At 43.9% G+C, this 20,096-nt stretch overlaps 1 protein-coding gene and 1 non-coding gene across 7 annotated transcripts in view; one reads left to right on the top strand and one right to left on the bottom strand.

Moving 5' to 3' along the window:
• Positions 1-20,096, bottom strand: part of COL6A3 (collagen type VI alpha 3 chain) — a 120,448-nt gene that overhangs the window by 35,027 nt on the left and 65,325 nt on the right. For all 6 annotated transcript variants that reach the window (XM_048869348.2, XM_075118154.1, XM_075118156.1 and 3 more), the window contains 22 exons: positions 18,790-18,882; positions 18,096-18,149; positions 16,904-16,975; positions 15,229-15,255; positions 15,060-15,104; positions 14,911-14,964; positions 14,113-14,175; positions 12,807-12,872; positions 12,044-12,097; positions 10,278-10,313; positions 8,590-8,652; positions 8,119-8,181; positions 7,331-7,393; positions 6,554-6,616; positions 5,436-5,486; positions 4,876-4,911; positions 4,707-4,769; positions 3,935-3,997; positions 1,683-1,715; positions 1,541-1,577; positions 1,429-1,440; positions 740-1,233 (listed from right to left, as the gene is read on the bottom strand). In XM_048869348.2, coding sequence (XP_048725305.2) covers positions 740-1,233; positions 1,429-1,440; positions 1,541-1,577; positions 1,683-1,715; positions 3,935-3,997; positions 4,707-4,769; positions 4,876-4,911; positions 5,436-5,486; positions 6,554-6,616; positions 7,331-7,393; positions 8,119-8,181; positions 8,590-8,652; positions 10,278-10,313; positions 12,044-12,097; positions 12,807-12,872; positions 14,113-14,175; positions 14,911-14,964; positions 15,060-15,104; positions 15,229-15,255; positions 16,904-16,975; positions 18,096-18,149; positions 18,790-18,882 — 1,605 coding nt within the window. The remainder of the gene's footprint in view (positions 1-739; positions 1,234-1,428; positions 1,441-1,540; positions 1,578-1,682; positions 1,716-3,934; positions 3,998-4,706; positions 4,770-4,875; positions 4,912-5,435; positions 5,487-6,553; positions 6,617-7,330; positions 7,394-8,118; positions 8,182-8,589; positions 8,653-10,277; positions 10,314-12,043; positions 12,098-12,806; positions 12,873-14,112; positions 14,176-14,910; positions 14,965-15,059; positions 15,105-15,228; positions 15,256-16,903; positions 16,976-18,095; positions 18,150-18,789; positions 18,883-20,096) is intronic.
• On the top strand, positions 13,327-13,399 carry TRNAK-UUU (transfer RNA lysine (anticodon UUU)). Its single transcript has one exon. It is a non-coding gene; the product is annotated as a tRNA-Lys (tRNA).

The following is a 20,096-nucleotide window of genomic DNA, read 5'->3' as shown; positions in this document are numbered from 1 at the left end:
AATCTGCCATACATGCCATGTGTGACCTTTGGACAAATTATTTAATCTCTCCGGACCTCAGTTCCCCAACAGTAAAATGGGGATAATAATGTGGTACTTCCATTCTTCCCCTCCCCCCCCTTCTTTTGTATTGTCTGTTTAGATTGTATGGTTTTTAAGGCAGGGGCTGTCTCTTGCTATGTTTGTACAGCACCTAGCACAATGGGTGATTGGAGCTTTTGGGTGCTGCTGGGTGGGATACTAATAAATAATAATACTTTCTTTGGAGCTTACTCAGATTTTAAGTTGTATTTCAACATACAGTATAGAGATTTCTTATTCTCTGTGTATGAGAGACCTCTCACCCAATTCATTCACAAAATGCCGTTCATTCACATCAGTTCCTTAAGAGTGAGGTACTTGTGTGGGTATTTTACTGAGATTGTAAGTTCTTTGGGGCAGGGACTGTTTTTGTACAGTTCCTAGCACAATAGGGTCCTGGTCCGTGACTAGAGCTTCTAAGAGCTACCACAATACAAAGAATCAATATTCTCGTTCCACAGCATGCATTGCACTGGGAAAGAATTTTGGAATGTGCATGAAGCCTGTTGTTTGTCCTGACAATGTTGCTCGGAACTAGGCATTTGAAAGGCTTGAGCCGATGCCTACATAAGTCAATAGAAACGTGCCCACTGACTTCCATGGGAGCTGACAGAGCTCATCAAGCAGAAAGGAAAGAGCAGGAATGAGTGGTCCAAACCTGCAGTGCATTTATGAGAGCCCGATCCTCTCTGTCAGTAAGGAACACTGGCGTGACTCCAGCATCGTACAGCTTCAGCACCGCATCATTAAGTTGTGACGATGCTCTTGTTGGGCCATTGCTGAAGAACACAGCCACCTTCCTCATCAGAAAGCCACTGCGTGCACGCTTGAAGGTGTTTCTGGCTACAAAGGACATGGCAGTTTCCAGGCTGCGCTGCTTTGTCGTCAGGGTGATTTGGAGGTTCTGAAGCTGTTCCAGGAGATTGGCTTTCTTCCTGGCATCAGCAAAACGGATCTCCGTGGTGACATCACTGTTGTAGGTCACGACTGCCACACGGGCACCCCGGGGGCAGTTGCTCTCGGCAATGATTAGGTTGTTAGCCACTCTCAGCACTGTCTGCTTCATTCGGTTGAAAATGTTGTTATTGACACCTGAGGAGGTATCTATAGCAAATGCCAGTTCTGTTGGGTACACAGGGCATTCCTTGGGGCCTACCCGAAAGATGGGTTTAAAACAGTTAATATTAGATGATATTATTAAATAGCAAGGACCAGATCCTCAGCGGGCGTAAATCAATTTACCTCCATTGAAGTCAATGGAGGGTATTATATCGCCTGAGGCTTTGGCCCTGAATAAATATATATATAAAAATTACTACCAGACATTAAACAATCAAAATGACTTACCATAGCAGCAAGCTGTGAATAATTAAAAGAAAGTGATTTAGTTGGGTCAGTTTGTATAACATGATCAGCACACAAGTGAGCTACAGAAACACGACAGCACAGAGATACTTACGACATTTATCTTTGATGCTCCGGATAAGTACACATTGCTTTAAAAAAGAGGAAAAGGAAAAGAGAGAGAGAGAGATAAACACGCCATCAAACAAAAGGTATTTCAGAACAAGATGGAGGCAGAGAAGTAATATTCAACTTACATCTTTGGATTCGCCTCTTTCACCCTTAAGCCCCTGTTTAAAAAAAAGCTTGCATTACAATACATATTGATGGGATGTTATACCAAAGTCACTTAAAATTGTTATTCAGCCAGTGAGCATGTGGAAGTAAGAACAAAAATCTGTATATTTGAATTTCCATCTCCAGGAAGAGATCGAAACTTTCTATCCTTATCAATGTTATACAGTAGAATCCCTATTTTACAAACTACTTGGAGATGGAGGAGCTCATAAAATCAAGGATCTGTTGTATTACAGGCATGCAGGGCTCTTATTGCTCATCTAAATCATTGCAGTCACTGTTAAGCACCTGGTGAAATTCACCCCTGTGCAGAGGGTCACCATCCCTTAGGATCTCCGCATAGGGCTTATGTGAGAATGAAGTGCTACACAGACCTTGTGCAGGCCCTGGGCACAGGGGGAATTTCACCCATGTGAGTGTTAGGGTGACTTTGTGCCTTGCCCTGGAGGAGTACGCACACTGGGGCTAAGGCAGTCACAAACGTTCCCCCACACGCACACCCAACTTGCCTCATTGGGTGAGAGTTATGTACCATCTTGGTGAGGAGCATGAACCGCCCTGGCAGTCCTCCCCTGGGTCAATTGCCAGAAAACAGATTCAGGGCAATGCATTTCAATGACTGTAAAACAATGGCTAACAGGCAGGCCCGGCCAGTATAAATGGCATGTAATTAATTAAACAGAACTAATTATCTCCCAACATATTATGTTCCTGGGTGTCTGAGACGCAGGATGTTTTCTTAGGGCCCAATCCTGTGCTGGGGTATGTAGGCCGCTCCACATCCATACCCAGGAGTAAGCAACTTGCTTACCACTTTTGGTGAGTGTTACTGGGCTGTGCAATGGAACAGCTGCTATTCCACATGTTGCACTAGGTAACACAGAAAGAAAAGGAGTACTTGTGGCACCTTAGAGACTAACCAATTTATTTGAGCATGAGCTTTCGTGAGCTACAGCTCACTTCATCAGATGCATACCGTGGAAACTGCAGCAGACTTTATATACACACAGAGAATATGAAACAATACCTCCTCCCACCCCACTGTCCTGCTGGTAATAGCTTATCTAAAGTGATCAACAGGTGGGCCACTTCCAGCACAAATCCAGGTTTTCTCACCCTCCACCCCCCCACACAAACCCACCCCCCTGCTGGCGCTAGCCCATCCAAAGTGACAACTCTTTACATAATCAAGTCGGGTTTGTGGGGGGGGGGGTGGAGGGTGAGAAAACCTGGATTTGTGCTGGAAGTGGCCCACCTGTTGATCACTTTAGATAAGCTATTACCAGCAGGACAGTGGGGTGGCAGGAGGTATTGTTTCATATTCTCTGTGTGTATATAAAGTCTGCTGCAGTTTCCACGGTATGCATCTGATGAAGTGAGCTGTAGCTCACGAAAGCTCATGCTCAAATAAATTGGTTAGTCTCTAAAGTGCCACAAGTACTCCTTTTCTTTTTGCGAATACAGACTAACACGGCTGTTCCTCTGAAACCTGTCATTGGGTAGCACAGGACTCACTTAGTCACAGGTAGTCCGCACAGAAGAAAAAATGGCATGCTGAGTAAGGAAAGGGGATACAACAAAAAGCCCTGCAGATTTAGCAGATGGGTAACCTCCTGCCACTTTGAAAACAAGTAGCCACACAACCTCCACCTCCCATCCAGGGTCCGTGCAGCTGCAGGCTTGGCAATCTGTCCCCAGGAGCCCTGCGAGAGAAGTTCCCGAGTACTTATGACATTGTTAAGGGGTGGTGGATTTAGCTGGTGTATTTGGGTGGTTTCTATTTGACCAAACGCTGAGAAGGAAACTTCCCACGTGGAACAACTAAAGGCCAAATGTCAAAGAAATGTACATTGATAAACTTCTCAGCAGGTACCAGCCCTTCACTGCTAGCCTCCTCAGAGTGCCTTGCATCACACACTGAACCTGGAGCATGTGTGAACATTGTTCAGTGATAACAACAAGCTAGGAATTTATAAAGCGAGCACAATGAAATCAGGATCCCATTATCCTCACTAGACCCAAAGGAAACATGCAACATGTCCAAGATAATGGAGGATGAATTTGCCAGAGTGTAAGATAAAAGGAGGAAAAATAGAGCTTATTTCAGTTGTTGGCAAACATGCTACATATTAATGGAAAGGGAAATTAGCAAGTTCTCTGGGGACAGTGAAGCCAATCTACTAGACCAGCTGTAAATACAATGAACACTTACAGGTGGTCCTGGGTATCCAATCACTCCGATCTGACCTGGTTCCCCAGGCTCTCCTGCATTCCCCTGAGAAACAGTAGAGTAAAGATCACCAATCCACATTTGATATGTTTGAACACAAGACTAGAAGAATGTCCCGAATGCTCTTCAAGGAGAACAGAGCCCTATGCACCTCACTGGAGGTACGTAGATGCTAATGAGTTATGAGCTTTGTAGCGTACAGTCCCACTAAGGAATAGGTGTCTGAAATACAACTGGTATAACCTCCCATGGTGGATTATTTTTCAGAATAAAGGCACTAATATAAAAAAGTGGCTTCCTGAGGAATAACTTTGACCAGCTGACTACAAGTGCTATATACAGCAGAGCAATATGTCTATGCTCTAATTGCAAATCCAGACATGAGTAGCCAGCCGGAAAGCTTGGTACATGTTCACCTCCTCCCTCATCCGTGGAGCCAATGTGCAGGGTTTCTTCAGACCAATGACTGAATTAGTCTATCTGTGGCAGGCAAGTCCCCTCCCCCGGGAAGAATGGGACTGTCTGAACAGGGCTGCATGCTCCAGTGTAACGAAGAGCAAAATCTGGCCCAACCGATCACTCTCCCAAAGCTGCAGCCTAGCAATCCCAATCACTGGGAGCAGGAGAACCCCCAGAATAGCGTGAATGAGGAAAAAACATTGTGCAGAACTCACAAAGCCCTGGAGCTAAGCAGGCTTTTACTCCGTTCTTGTGTAAAGGACTGCATGAGAAACCGTGTCATGGTAAAACTTACCCTGCGGCCTCTGTTTCCTTTAGGGCCAGGACCTCCACCGCCACCGCGAGATCCAGCTGCGCCCTGTTTAGAAAACAGTATAAACAGGAGTTGTAGCAGAAGATAACATAAAACAGAAATTTGCTACTCTCGCAGAACATGAAGGGAAGTTACATAAGCTCAACGGTACCTTTGGCCCTGGGTATCCCGGGAATCCTGTTTCACCCTGTAGTAACAGAAAAGTTTTAGGGTTTAAAAAAATTAATCTTGCTTCTGAAGACAGGTCCAAAGCAAATGTATGAAGGAAAAGAACCAGTGGAGGAAAAGTGAATGAAACTGCAGACTCATAATGTTGATATGATCAAGAGAGAATAAATGGCAGCTGGTTTAAAAATCTGATTGTTATTGGACTGTTAATATCAAACAAGACTGAAATGACAGCCGATGCTGCTATTTCTAAAGTGCCATCAGTAGGCGGACAAGCTGCACTGAGGAGCTAACAAGCACAAAGGCACCCAACACATATGAAGGAGGAGGGGTTTGACCGGCATCTTGTTGTGATTCAATAATCAGACGCACTAGAGCAGATCCTTGTTCCTATGCACAACCCCACTGATTTCAACTAGACACCCCCACGCTCCATGCGTGTGGATCCAACTGGAGGATGGAGGTCCTTGTTACCGCCAGGGTTTCGGTTGTTTTTTAAGGTCCTTGAAGCGATACTGTTAGACATGTTGTGGCTGCGCTTACTCTTTTGCCTTTAGGTCCTGGCCTGCCGACTCCATCTCGCCCATCTTCTCCCTAAAATTGGCAAAGATGAAAGCATTAATATGTAACACATGTGCAAGGATTATTGGTGCAACGTAAGAGTCACAAAAATCCATTTAGTCCAGAGCCAAAGTCCATAGGAGTCAATGGAAAGAGGCTTTTGAATCAGGCCCTTTTAGAATTAGTTACTTAGAGAGAAGTAAAAACAAAGATATAAAACTAAAAACAGGCTTGGTGCATATGCACTCTGGGTGAAATCTGGCCTCGTTGAAGTCAATGGGAATTTAACTATTGACTTCATTGGCACCAGGATTTTACCCTGGTTGTATATCAAGTTGCTCAAAAGAAACCAGAAGTCTCTCTGAACCAGTATATCAGATAGCTATTCTATTCCTAGAGGAACCAGGGGAACCAATCCAACACACATGAAGTCAATGGAAATTTTGCCACTGCCTTCAGTGTGAACAGGATTGAGCACCACTTCCCTGATCTCACCAATACTTGTGCATATGCTTAACTTTACATAAGTGCTGATCCTGCAAACATTCACCCAAACGTGTTTGTTCCTCCTTATTTTAGACGACCAACCATTATCCCTCCTACAGTTGACTTTTAGGACTGCAATCTGTATTAAGCTGAGAATGGTAGGAACTATGGTGACTGCTAAGTAGGGTATACATCTAGGCTCTGTGCAATGGGCCAGAAAGAGACCTAGCTACCACTTCGGGGCAACAGGGTGAATATCCCCCATAGAGCTGATAATATTTCTTGCACTGGTCTATACACCTGTTCTTCCTCATTGTGAAGAATTCTTAGGTATAAAGGAACAGATAGTAAGAGGCAAAAAAACAAAATCACTTAATAGTATCCCCTCAGCTAACGTAAAGACTCCTCCAGAGAGTGATTGCCATTTAAAAAAAAATGTTCACACAAGAGTAAAACTATGATGTATATTTCTTCTTTATATGTCACCATGTAAAATACAAAGACCATAGGCAGGACAATAAAACTAAATTTTCTGCTTTTATGGAATTTTGCACATTTATACCAGAATGGGATTTAGCCCAGCATCCTTTAGAGCTGCACAGAACAATGCTTACTGTCTCTCCTCGAGGCCCAGGAAATCCAGGCTGTCCTTTTGTTCCAATATCACCAGGTTCACCCTGAAAAAGGGAGTATTCATTTAAGCCCTTATCTCTCCGCTTATGCATTGGTTCTTTTCTACAAATGCATCTGTAATGGTCCCTTACAAGCAGGAATGCATGGCCATGTTTACACAACTAAAAATGTGTGGCTAAAGCCATAGCACTGTTTATCCTTTTGCCTGATCCAGTGATTTCAGAGACTGTGTGAAATACAGAAGCTGCAGTAATAAGTGCCACCATTTGTCTGTTATGAGCGTACCAACAATAAGGCCAAAATACAAAGGGCCAGACATTTTGCTGATCGAACTCCATGGCGAAGTTATAACAGCAGGTTTGGTGGCCCAATGGGTATATATGAAGAGGGCATAACAGTGATAAGGATCACGAAAAAAAGGATTGGATCATTTTCTGGTGCAAATCAGCTAAGTCAATCAAGCTACACCAATTTACACCAGCTGAGGATCTGGCCCAGAATATTATGAATCTCAAAGTTGTTTTTATTTTAATAAATGTGTCTTCTAGTTCAATGACATAGGATTCCAGTAAAGCAGCCAGTGGCTTAGCCTTTACCCTGCTTTGTTCCACTCTATGCAAACTCTTGAAGATGATAAATCACAATTTTGCTTGAACATGTTGATTGCCAGTATGTTTAAAAAAAGAGATTAAACTCATATTCAGCAGCTTTTCATTATTATTTTAGGCACTGATGCTCAATATTGATGCTCACCGTACCTTTTGTCCCAAGGGACCAATCCTGCCCCGATCCCCGGGTGGTCCGGCAGCACCACCACCGCCCTACAATAGAAAGAAAAGAGCCAAAATTTTGCAACATGTCAATAAAGCTCAGCACATTGAAATTAAATATTGGGGCCTAGCTCCATAGCTCATTTAGCATTATTTATTAATAACGTGTGTATCAGCCACACCAAACAATCAAAAGGTTTTGCTCAACAGTGGAAATCACCTATTAGCTATTAAGACTGAGATCCATCAAAGCCACTTAGGGGCTCAGATGCCCAGTTCCCATTGGTTTTAATGGGAATTGAGTGGAAAAACTGAGTTGGTGTCATTGTTAATATCAATCTACCCTGTCTGTAGACTAAATGCTTTTCAATTCCTCAGAAACTCTTTCTTCTTTCTCCCTATCCCCCTGCCTTAAAGACTTAGGCACCTTGACCAGAGAAGCAGGGGGCCGGAAGTCAAGTACTCCAACCACTAGCCACCTGGCCCTCCAAGCCCCCTATTACAGGGAGTTTGCCTGTAAAAAGATTGGAACTTGGTCAGAATTTGACCCAATGAATTTCAAATTCATGTTCATGTCTAAACCAGTAGTTTGGGGAACCTTAGCATGAGCTTCAAATAGAATTATTTTTGCAAGGCCTGGGGTACTGGGGAGAAGTCCAGTATTTGTCTTTCATTCAAAGTCCCACTGAAATCAATGGAAAGATTCTCATTGACTTCATTTAAATCAGGTGCAGTAAGTTTCTTCTCCCAGAATGAGAAGAACAAGAAATATTTACCCTTGGGCCAGGAATGCCTTGCTCTCCTCTTAGACCTGGAGTCCCAATCTGACCGGGAGGACCCTGCATATGGAGAAGATAAATACTATATAAGGTATAAAATATTAAAAGACTGAGATAATATTGTTAAAATGAGACTGGGAGGGAGAACCAAAGTTACAAGACTAAAAGACAATTCTGAAAACCATGGGGACCAGTTCCAATGTTTCATGATGTGACCAACACACCATAAATATAATGAGTGACTCATGTCCTGGGGCAGAGCAATCGGGGCCCCTGTCAGCCACAGTGCAATCGACAGATCATAGTCACCTTGCCATAATATTCAGAAGCAGTTATGGACAAGGTCTCAAAGACATTTACCCAGAACAAGGCAAGCTGAAGCATATTGCAGTAGCAAGGTAAAGGAAGCAACATAGCAAAGGAAAACATATTTAGGCTGTTCAGGAACTGTCTGTAAAACTTACTAACCTGTGGCCCTCTTGTACCCTGTTCTCCCACGGTTCCTTGTAGACCCGGCGCACCTTTGGCACCCTTAAAATACAACATAATGCAGATTAGAATGGGAAGATCTGGGGTCACAAACAATTTTCAGTGAGTCCCAACTAGCCTCCCCTTCTTTATGGCTAGATGGGAGGGGAGTTATGATGTTTTTTCTCTTGTAACCTGAGGTCACAGTACAGAGACGGTTGAGAATCGCTGATGTAGAGACATTTAAGCTCCTGTTAGCTTGTCTTCCACTTTAGCAAGAACAATGGCTCTGATGACTGGGTATTCTAAGGCCTCTTCACACTGCTCTGGCGATGTAAAGAGACTTTACTATAAATGAGAATCAGGCACAATAAAAATTAACCCTTTAAGGCCAGTAAACCATGTGCATTAAGAGGTTCATTTCTCTTACTGATTCATATGTGTTTAAGTCCCATTACCATTAGTGTAACTGACTTACAAATGCGAAGGCCAATCCTGCAGTCCTTACTCAGGTAGATCTTGCAATGAAAGCACTGGAGTAAGATCTGCAGGGCTGGATTCCTGGGTTTACACTGCATAGTACAATAGGACAATTGATTCATAGATCTAAGGCCAGAGGGACCATTAGCTCATCCAGTCTGACCTCCTGTCTAACACAGGCCAGAGAATTTCACCCAGTTTACCCCAGTTATGTTAAACCATTGTAGGGTTATCATTTAATGACCTGAGCCTGCCAGGTGCTGAGCATTCTGAACTCCCTTTGCTTCAATGGAAGTTGAGGGCACTCGCTGTTTCTTAAGAGGGACTCAGCATCTTGTAGGATGGAGGACACAACACAGTGCAGTGCAGGCCCAGACAGTGCAGAAATTAATTTGTAATACACATGGGCAGATGCTAAATAAATAACTGCACAACATTCTTACGAAGCACAGGAGATCAGGGAACCCGGGGCACTAGATTTTTGATTCCTAACACTTTATTTTTTCCTACATTAAAAGTAGTCAACATGCTTTGTTGGGTGTAATTGTGAGGCTCAGGTTTCCAATATGAAAACTCACGCTGAGAAATTCAACATTTGAATTTCACAAATAGTCACTTAAAATTTGCTCTTTCCATGAACATTTGGCTAATACATGTGTTCACAATAGTAACAAAAGCAGACAGGAGTGAGACCCTGGAGCTGAAATCAATGCCATTATTCTATTCAAGCAATGAATCCTGGGAAATTTTGTCAAGTATTCTCTCAGCTCTTTTCAGTCTCCTCTAATTGCTCACTGTCTCCTCTGCCAGTTTATGCTTCTCCTTTACTTTCAGAACACATGACCGGAGGGTAAGTCAACACTGGGGTTTGTTTCTTGCTCTTTTTAATATGAGATTGCTCCTTGTCCCCCACGCGTTGTGTCTGGTGACTGGACTGAAAGAGAGAGTAGAATAGGCCTGCACTTTGCAGATGTGGAGTCTAATCTCACAACAGCCACAGGATGGGAAGGAGCTGAGAAATGTGAGGAAGAGGGTAAGTTTGGGGGAGGTGTGGAAGAAAAGAAGAGAGAAACAAAACCCAAGTCTACTTCCAGCACTACTGTGCAAGTCACTCTGTCTGGAACACATCAACTCTGTACCACTTACACAGTCTGCAATGCAAACCGGCCACCTGTGCAACATTGCCACACAACACACTAGACACTTACTTTGGGTCCTGGGGGCCCTCTTCTTCCGAAACTACCCTGTGAATCAATAAATCACAACAAAACATGTTATGCCAAGCAACTGAATCTAATACTCACAGCTTGTGGTCTGTGGATTCCTTTAACCATGTACACAGCATGGAAGCAACAGAGAAGCAGAGAAAGGTGTCTCCAAAGAGCTCTGGCTTGCCAGCTGAAATAGCAACGACTTCCTTTTTGCCCTTTAAAAACGATGGGCCTTCTTCTGCTGTCTTTCACACCAACGTAAACTCCACAGACATCAACAGAGTTCCTCCAATGGCAATGAGATCAGAGCCTGACCGTAAAACTCTAGGGAAAGGGTGGAAAAGCACAAGGCCTTTTCCCCCTGAGGTTTGTTTGGTATTTTTTAGTTCCCTCTTAGAGTTGTAAGGAAAATATGAAGTAAGGCACAGAACGAAGCAAGTTTTTTCTGTGAACAAGATTCCTCAGACATGAACTGGGTTTACCCAGCTGAGGACCTGGTCCTAAATATTGCCGACTGTAATATCGGCAATGAAAATACATGAAATACACACTTGTGAATCGGAAGAGGCACATTCACTATAACACGTGGCCTGGGGGCAATAGCAGACCCTATATCAATTGAGTCTGGGTGCATCTTAGTTACACTTTCAGGGATCTCTTTTGATCCCAAACATACAAATAAGCATCCCCACAAGCTCTTGAAAGCTCCGCTGAAGCATCTAAAAGGAGGTTGCAATTTTCTGAAGAGACGCACAAATGCACCTTGTGGTGTATGAGATTAGAATGGAGCCCAGAGAATACAGAGATGTGTTATGGTTCTGCAACTCAATATGGCCCTTTCAAAAAGGAATTCACTGCTGTGACCATGAGCCATGTCAAATATACCAGGTGCTCTGATGCAAACTACTAGCTAATAACACCATTCTGTCCCATGCAACAATATTCTTTCAGGTATACCATGCCATTAGGGCATAGCCCTCAGGTGGGAGCAAGATGGAGCTGTGAATTGGGGGAGAGATTTACTTTAATCTGCTCTCACACTGGTTTTACATTGGTATACCTCCCAGATCTTCTCTACAGTATAACCGAGAGCAGAATCAGGCCTCAGTTTTGAGAACTGTTCTGCACCCCATGTCTGCTCAGCAGTGCTATCAAGTTCTGACATACATGTTGTAGATCCAAGACACAGACACATGATACATGTCAAGTTGACTTTGTTTCAAAATTAGGTAATGATTTTTTGTTCTGATAGGTAAAATTTTACTTCTCTTTGCATATTGACTGTCTAAATCAGAGAGAGATCTAATCTGCAACGTTATTATCCAACTTTCTCACAGTTTGGGATGTTCAGATTGGTGGATTTGAATTGGGCCCATGTCTAATAAAAATACAAGCCTAATTCTATAAAATAACTGCACTCTTTAAATATTATGTCTAAGTCCTCTCTAAACAAATGAAAAAATGTATGTTTCAATCCTGAAATCTCTGCTCAGTCCTTACTCAGGCAAAACTCCCACTGAGTTGGCAGTGTGGGAGTTTTGATTCATTAAGGACAGAAAAGACAGCAGAATATGGCCTTTCATGATTAAGCAGCACTGATTGAAGTGACAGACCAATGTCTTTTTCATTTAGGTTCCATTGGTGTACTTTTACACCCTTTTTACACTTTTTTAATTGACCCTTCAAGATCCTTTTCATAGCACCAGATACTTCCTTGAGAGGGAGGGGTTGTCTACAATACCAGGATAACTAAGGATACTCACATCATTTCCAACTCCACCGGGGGAACCCGCCCCCCCATCTGGTCCAGGTTCTCCCTACGGTAAAAGAAAGACTGAGATAAGAGCCCTGAGATTTACTAGCAAGCAGAACATAGTTTAGCTCTCAAAAATTAAACATTCATACCAGCTATATTAGTGACTGATCCAAAGTCCTTTGAAGTTGATGGAAAATCTTTCTATTGACTCCAGTGGGCTTTGGATCATGCCCTTGACATACATCTTAGAGTTAGTCAGAACTCAGAATTCCCATTCTATAGGAAATTCCGATATTAAAAAAAAAATTAATTTCTTGCTCAACACAATTTTTGAAAAAAAAATAATTTCACACCGATTGAAGCATTGCATTTGGATAAAATCACAATGTTTCATTCCAATCTTGGAGTTTAAAAAATCTATATTAAAAATGAGAATGTATATTATATTATAATCCATTTTTATTATGGTATATTCCAATGTATAATAATATAAAAGAAATACATTTCTCAATGAAGAACAGGTTCAAAATGAAATTGCAACCATCTGCTCCAATAAGGTTTCATTTCAAATTGTTTTAAATCCAATTTTGCTAAACGTGACATGGTCCCACAGAAAGTTTCAATTTCAACAAAATGCCATTTTTCAGAGGGAAAATATGCCCTCTGAAAAATTTTGATCAGCTCTTCTAAATATAAATATTGTGTGCAATGTCCTATTTTCTTGCTTTATTTGTTTTATCATGCTTTAAAAAAAAATCTCAATACTTTACCATTGGTCCAATTTCACCCTTTGAGCCTCTGGGTCCTCGCTGTGTGTTATCAAGTCCAGTCTCGCCCTGAAAGCAGCAGAAGCAATGAAACCCACTGGTGTAAGTGGGGCACTGAGGCAGACATCCCGCGCTGTAAAACAGTCCATCATATTTCAACATCCACGTTTCATTTTTTAACACACATCATATGAAATAGATCACAATGGTGGCTGAGGACATGAGACATCTTGCAAGAGCGGAATAAGAATGGGGAAAGGATTTCATATAATGAAGCCATGTTTCCAATAAGTAAATAAATGGCCAGTTTAACATAAGTCAACATCGAGAGGCAAGTGCTAGCCACTCGCTGATTCTGCCCAGGCAGCTACTACGTTGGGGCTTTCCTGTGCCCACACAGTAACTTACATAACAGGTATGATTCAGTATGATTGTGCCCTCGTATGGCAACTACTTTACCACCTTCACAGTACGTCTAGGTCTGTCTATTTAGATGACAGAGCGCCCGGATAGCTTACAGAGCGCCCAGATAGTTCAGTCGGTAGAGCATCAGACTTTTAATCTGAGGGTCCAGGGTTCAAGTCCCTATGCGAGCGAGTCTCACTTCAGGGGGAGGGATAGCTCAGTGGTTTGAGCATTGACCTGCTAAACCCAGGGTTGTGAGTTCAATCCTTGAGGGGGCCATTTAGGGATCGGGGCAAAAATTGGAGTTTGGTCCTGCTTTGAGAAGGGGGTTGGACGAGATGACCTCCTGAGGTCCCTTCCAACCCTGATATTCTATGGTTCTATGACTCTTCTCATCAGCCATGTAATACAGCACTGGCCCATGTGTGCTTCTTATATTGCTCTGGCTCATCTCAGCATCACATTGTCAGACTGCACCTTTGGGTTTCAAAACAGGAACGTGTCTAACGTTTAATTACCAGGCAACCTATACTGTTTACTTGCACATCTCATTGAGCCGCCATCCTCGGTAGGTTCAGTGGGTCACATTCTGGCAGGCTCCTGGAAATAGGTGTATTACTGACATGTATGTGACAATGGCCATTTGCCATGTGCCTGTCCTCTGGAAGTAGGGTAGCAGCGCAGCCAGCTCTTGTCCAGTCTGTACATTCCTAACACAGCCAGGGCCAGACCCTCAGCTGGTGACTCTAGGGGAGCTACAAGGCACCAAGGATCTAGCCCCCCATCAGCTGGAGTTCTGGGTGCAGCAGGAACGAAGAACCATCCTTGCAGGCTAATCCGTGCCGAGGGCAGAGTGGGGAGGCCTAGCCGGCGTAAATCTTTATAAAGACTAAAGTATAGTTACCGGATCACCTCGAAGCCCTCGGTCACCTCGTTCTCCTCTGTCTCCTTTTACGCCTTTATCACCCTTTCAGGAGATATACAGAAAATTAGAAACGCTGCAGAAAGGGCTCACACACCTGCCTATATGGGATGGATTTACTCAGCACATCAACTGTGATCCTTCTCTGCTCTCTCAGGCGAAACTCCCTTAAGGATGAAGTGAGGAATGCAGGATCAAGCTGAGCCATGTGAATTTGACTCATGGAATAAAACATATCACTGCTGGGGAGAGTCCCTGTGGCTCTGGATTTGCCCACTGCTATTGGCTTTGGTACAAGTCTTAATGAATAAAAAGTATTCAGCCACTCATAAGAAAGGGAGCATATTGGCTTTGATCCTTAGCTACACACACCGCAGCCCTGCAGCTGGTATAGTTGGTCATGGGAGGATTTCCCCAGTGTAGGAGGCTCCCTGCTGCTGTACAGGTGATGTAGTGGCTCCTATGCTCTCCAACTCCCTGCTGAGATAAGAGGTGTGGCAGGAGAAAGGGGGCATGCCCAGGGCTTCCCTCTGCCCCAGCAATCCCTAGCTGGTGTAACAATCCCTTGAGAATACAGGGAGCTGATGTAACTTAGAGCAGCCTTCAGGCTGCTCTTATACCATGGGACCAGACTGTTGCACGTCCAGCCTAGGATGAGAAGAGCAAAAAGTGGTTTAAACCCAATCCCTCCCAAATTGTGTGGTGTGTCCCTCAACCCCAGCCAAGCACTGGGGTCACTGAGTGTAACCGTTCTGGAACAGTGTATATAATAAAACATACCCTTCTGCCGGCACTGCCTCGGTCCCCAGAAGCGCCTGGTAGGCCTCTCTCACCCTGCCAAAGACAAACACGTTAGCAGAATTTCTGCTGCTTTAGGAGGAATAGCACCATGGCAGCTCATTAAGAGAGAGCTCATTAAAATGACTTACTTCTTCTCCATCTATGCCATCCAGGCCGATTTCTCCCAGTTCGCCCTACAGAATAATAAAAGAAGCATGGTACAAATGATTAAATGTACACATAGGTGAAAAGAGGAAATATTTCACACACATGCGTGCTACCCGTCGCTGTCGTTATGTTTGTAACACGCTCACGTACCTTTTCTCCTGGGAATCCGCGGGAGCCCTGAAGATAACAAAAAATAGATGGTTACTCTCCCCTAGAGACTTCCCACAGAGATTGCAGCTAGGGAGAGATGGGGCACTCAAACCAGGGTCATAAACCTCCCCCACTCAAAGTGAGAAAGGGAGGCAGCCAGGTTATCTGCGTCCTTATAGCCTTTCAGCTGGCATCAGTGGGAGCAGGACAGTACTTAATTTGTGCCAGGGCTGAGCCCCGGCTCCTCTGGGCTTGGCAGTTCATAGCCCCAGCTCCTCTGGGCTTGGTGTGTCAATTATGAAAGTAAACAAATTTCTTGAGCCCCGGCACCTCTTTCATTACAAGTTAAGCACCAGAGCTGGACTGTGCGCTAAGTCAGCAGATAAGCATGAAGAGTTTGGAAAAAAATCTACTACGGGAGCCAGCCGCCCTATTTCGTCCAACAGCTGTTTTCTAAGGAACTTTTCCAAGTGTGAGGAGAGCTGAGGACGGATTGAGCCTGAAGTGAGGGGCAACGTGTAGCTGAACCGCCCTGTGACGGAATTTTACAACCCTCTCTCTGCCGCCTTTGACAGAGTTCTCCCTTCCACCCAGCAGCTCCCCTGACCAGCAAGTAGTGGGCGGCAGAGGGTGGACATCCAAGAGTCCGCCCACTCTCCAACCCCTCCCCACCCCACTCAATCACCACAGGGAGCATCTGGAAAACAATGCAATCCACAATTGCAGTGGGGTGCAATCCACACTGGACCCAAGATCTGGGTAGGTCTCAGTCTAGCAGGGACTTTGGAGTGCAGCTTTTACTGCCCTTTCCTCATCTTACTTTGCTGAGTAAGACAAGGGCACAATCTAGCCCATAAAGTGGCGTTCAGAAATTGGGCTCCCTCCCCCATTCTCATGATGCATCACAAAGTAATGTCTATATTAGCCAGTGGCCTCAATAAATAGTTTACTCCTTAAACAAATCCCCTTCTCCTCAACCTAATGACCTCATGTCTGATCCCTTTTCTGAGCCACAATACATTTGTATCCAAAGGATGTTCCAGACTGGATATTTTTCTAAGAGAGACTTTCCAGCGCTCTCACAAGATTTGGGTTTGATACAGGGATCCCTGGGAGAAATTCTCTGGCATGTGACAGAATGGTCCCTTCTGGCCTCAGAATCTATGAATATTTATAATAAAAATTGCAAATCTCCCCAAGTTCTTGCTTTTTCTTGTCCCTTTTTCTGAGCCATTATTCAATACATCCATTTAAAACAATAGTCATCTTCTCACTTTGCTCTCTGCCTCCCAATTGCAGTTTCCCTCCCACACATAATCCCAGCCCTGAGCCAACATTCACACATGGTGATGGTGTCAAGAAAATCAATCTCCTCTCTTCTCTCTCCCCTATGGTCCAGCTGCAAAGGCTCCCAATGATAACATTATTTTTGTCTGCAGACTGTGTGATATTGGGTTTAAGCACTTTGCATGGTGTTGTTCCTTCACATTACAATGCTATGAAATACTGATACTGTGACATATGTTGAAGGCACCATATTTCTGTCTTATGGAAATAGCCCTTTCCTAGTTTTGCATAAGATCCTCAGCTGGGGGAATAAGCTGTAATGGAGCTACACTGCTTGACACCTACTTAGGATGCGGCTGTATTCTCTAGAGATTCATTAAAAACATACCTTAATTCCTCTCTGACCAGGACAACCTTGGAATCCTTGAGTTCCATTGACACCTGGCGGACCCCGTTCACCCTAATGTAGGAATGGAGCAATTAGTAATGGTCTACGATACACCCTACTTGCCCTAACTTTGTGTATTTACACACTTGGATTGTGGTTTTACTGTACCAGAAACTGAAGATGCCTATAAGGGCTGGGCATGTTTACATGATACAATCTAACAGTACTTTCAGAGGTCAGCAACTGACAGGGGCAGGCAGCTGCAGTGTGAGTTTCCTCACAGCATCCTGCCAATGACCCTGGTCACGATCTGTGGGGGCCAACCCTAGTCTTAGGAAGCAATTGAAAGAGAATATCTTCTTGCTAAATTGTCTCTAGCCTCTCAAATACAGAATTGTGTTACGAGGTTCTCCTAAAAGAAAATGGATTCTGGATGGCTCGGTAATGAGATTCTGCCCTTAACTATTCAGACACAACTCCCATGGCACATAGTATCTGAGAGCAGAATTTGGCTTCTCTCTATTATGTTGCTAGATGGATGAGAAAAGCCAGTTGGCCTCCATCTCACCATCTGGTGCTGTGCATCACGGGCTGTTTATTTCCTAGTTTATGTATGACTGCAGGGTGACGTAACTGTTCAGAGGCGATAATGTTAATGAGGAGAAATTAAAATCATGGGACTTATTGTCTTCACCATCACTGTTACTGTCTGATATCCCAAAGGCTGGACTGAAAAGGGCAGCACAATCACTCCACATTTCTTCCAGTCAGCATCGATTACTTTGGGGTACTCCCCTAGCTGCACACAGGCAGGGTGTTTGCTCTGTTTGTTTGGCTTTCTATGTAACTCAGCTGTGGTCAAAGCTGCTCTGCCCTGAGTAAGGGGTGGCAAACAGGTGTGTGCTCCACCCTTGGAGTGGCCCAGAGACTGAAAGGTACACCCTTCCCCAGCTCCCCCTAGCTTCTAACACCTTTCCACACCCCATTGTGAGTCAGGCCAACTACTCAGGCCAGCGACTAGTGGGGGCTGGAAGCAGGGCACCTCCCATTCCCCGCCCCACAATCACAGGAGGGGATGTTGAGCGCAAAGTCCCAGCTCCCCACCACCACCACAGCCAGAAACAATCTGAGCAATGTCAAGAGCCCCCTTCATTCCCCCCCTGAGGCAATATAGCTCTAGGCAGTTACTTACGGGTCCACCTTCATCGCCTGGATAGCCTCTGTAGCCGTTCTCACCTGAAACACCCTAAAAAACAATGCATATCAGTTGATTTTCCACATAATATCTGAGGTTTCCTTGCTACAATCCATGCTTCCCCTTTAAGCCCCTGTTCAAAATATCCAGAGCAGTTGTTTGGGTCATATAATCTATAAAGAAACTAGTTAAATTAAATAATCTGATTACGACTTCCACAGACCCTCAAACTGTGCAGATAGCTAGTCTATGCAATCACATGTTTTCTATCACTATGATTCTTCATTTTCCCGACACTGTCCCATCCAATTGCTACACCTACTGGTCATGTCTTGTCTTAAATTAGATTGTAAACGCTATGGGGCAGGCTCTGTCTCCTGCCGTGTTTGTACAGCACCCAGCACAGTCAGGTTCTGACCCTGACTGGAGACACTAGATGGAACTGCATTAAGAAGAAATTCTGAATGAATACCATTACTATAGAACATGAAGCCCTACAATTTCATTAGTGTTGCTTTAGATGATTGTCTCTAAAATTCAACCCTCCTCTTGAATCGTAATGCAGGATGCTGGAGTGAGTGAGTGCTCCATTTATATTTCTTTATTAGGGGAAAGATCTGAAAGCTGGAGAGGATTTCTGTGAAATGTGAACCTAAGCTTGGATAGTTCAAAACTAGATGCAGTAACATACCTTTGGTCCAATGGTACCTGGCATTCCTCTATCTCCCCGCTGCCCAGAACACTTGCATGGCACTCGGCAGCATACTTTTTCTGCAATGTTGTCCTATAATGAAAGAAAGCTGTTAAAAACTCATGCAGGAGATGAACTCCCAAAGCAACATTCATCCTTGAGTGTGGGGTGAGGTACAGGTCTGCAGGAAGAGTAATTTAGTACATGAAGGAGCTAAGGTTTATCCCCCAATCCTGCAGCGAAAGCTGCACAAGTTCAGGAGTCTATCCACATTGAGCAAGGTTTCATTGCAGGGTAAGGACCTGGATATTAGTGGATTTTAGCAAAATGTTCACTACAGCCTCAGAAACAGAGCCAGACAAGGATGGAGAAAAAATATTCACCAGGATTTTAGACACTTTTAAATGGAATTTTGCCTACACTATATTTGCAACCATTTCTAGCTGCTCTTCCCAAACGTCCATGCGAGCAAAGATGTGTGTACACACATGTTCATGGAAAGTGAATGCCAGACTCCCAGCAAACTTCTTTTCAGGCAGAAATGGAAGTAATTCACACAGGCTAGGTCACATAATCGGGGAAAAGAGGATCTAAATTCACCCCTGGGCAGAGGGCCAATGCAAGGACTTGAGTCAGAGTTGAGTGGGGCATTGGCCTTGATATGCCCCAGTTTCACCCAGAAACAATACCATATGATTTAAGGTGATCAATCTCAATGCTGAAATGTCGAATCATGAGCATGGAATGCTCCAACGAATCCTCAGAGCGAGCATTCCGCAGGCTGAAAGTCATTGGAACAAAATAATTTCGAAGAGCAGACAAATTCATAAAATGTAGTCTAGTTTTGGGTACCAAGTATCAGTGCTAGTCTGTATCCACAAAAACAATGAGGAGTCCGGTGGCACCTTAAAGACTAACAGATTTATTTGGGCATAAGCTTTCGTGGAGTCATGCATCTGAAGAAGTGGGTTTTTTACCCATGAAAGCTTATGCCCATATAAACCTGTTAGTCTTTAAGGTGCCAGCGGACTCCTCATTAGTTTTGGGTAGTTCATTAGCAGGAAACCAGTAAAAAAATTCAGCAAGTAAATTGTTTGTCACTGAGGTCTCACCTATCTCTATTCAGCCTTTTACTAGGAAAATTCATTCAAATTGAATTGCACAGAGGTAGACTGAAAACTAGCTCAAATGCCACAAGCCAAAGGGTAATGTTAAACAACTATGTAGTGGTTTGGGGACAAAGTGTCCAGTGGAGGTAACACAAGGATCAGTGTGAAATCTGGTCTTATTTAACATTTTAATTAAGG

The sequence above is a fragment of the Caretta caretta genome, chromosome 11 (assembly GCF_965140235.1).
Source record: "Caretta caretta isolate rCarCar2 chromosome 11, rCarCar1.hap1, whole genome shotgun sequence".
NCBI lineage: Eukaryota > Metazoa > Chordata > Testudines > Cheloniidae > Caretta > Caretta caretta.
This window is presented reverse-complemented; position numbering and strand designations above follow the sequence as displayed.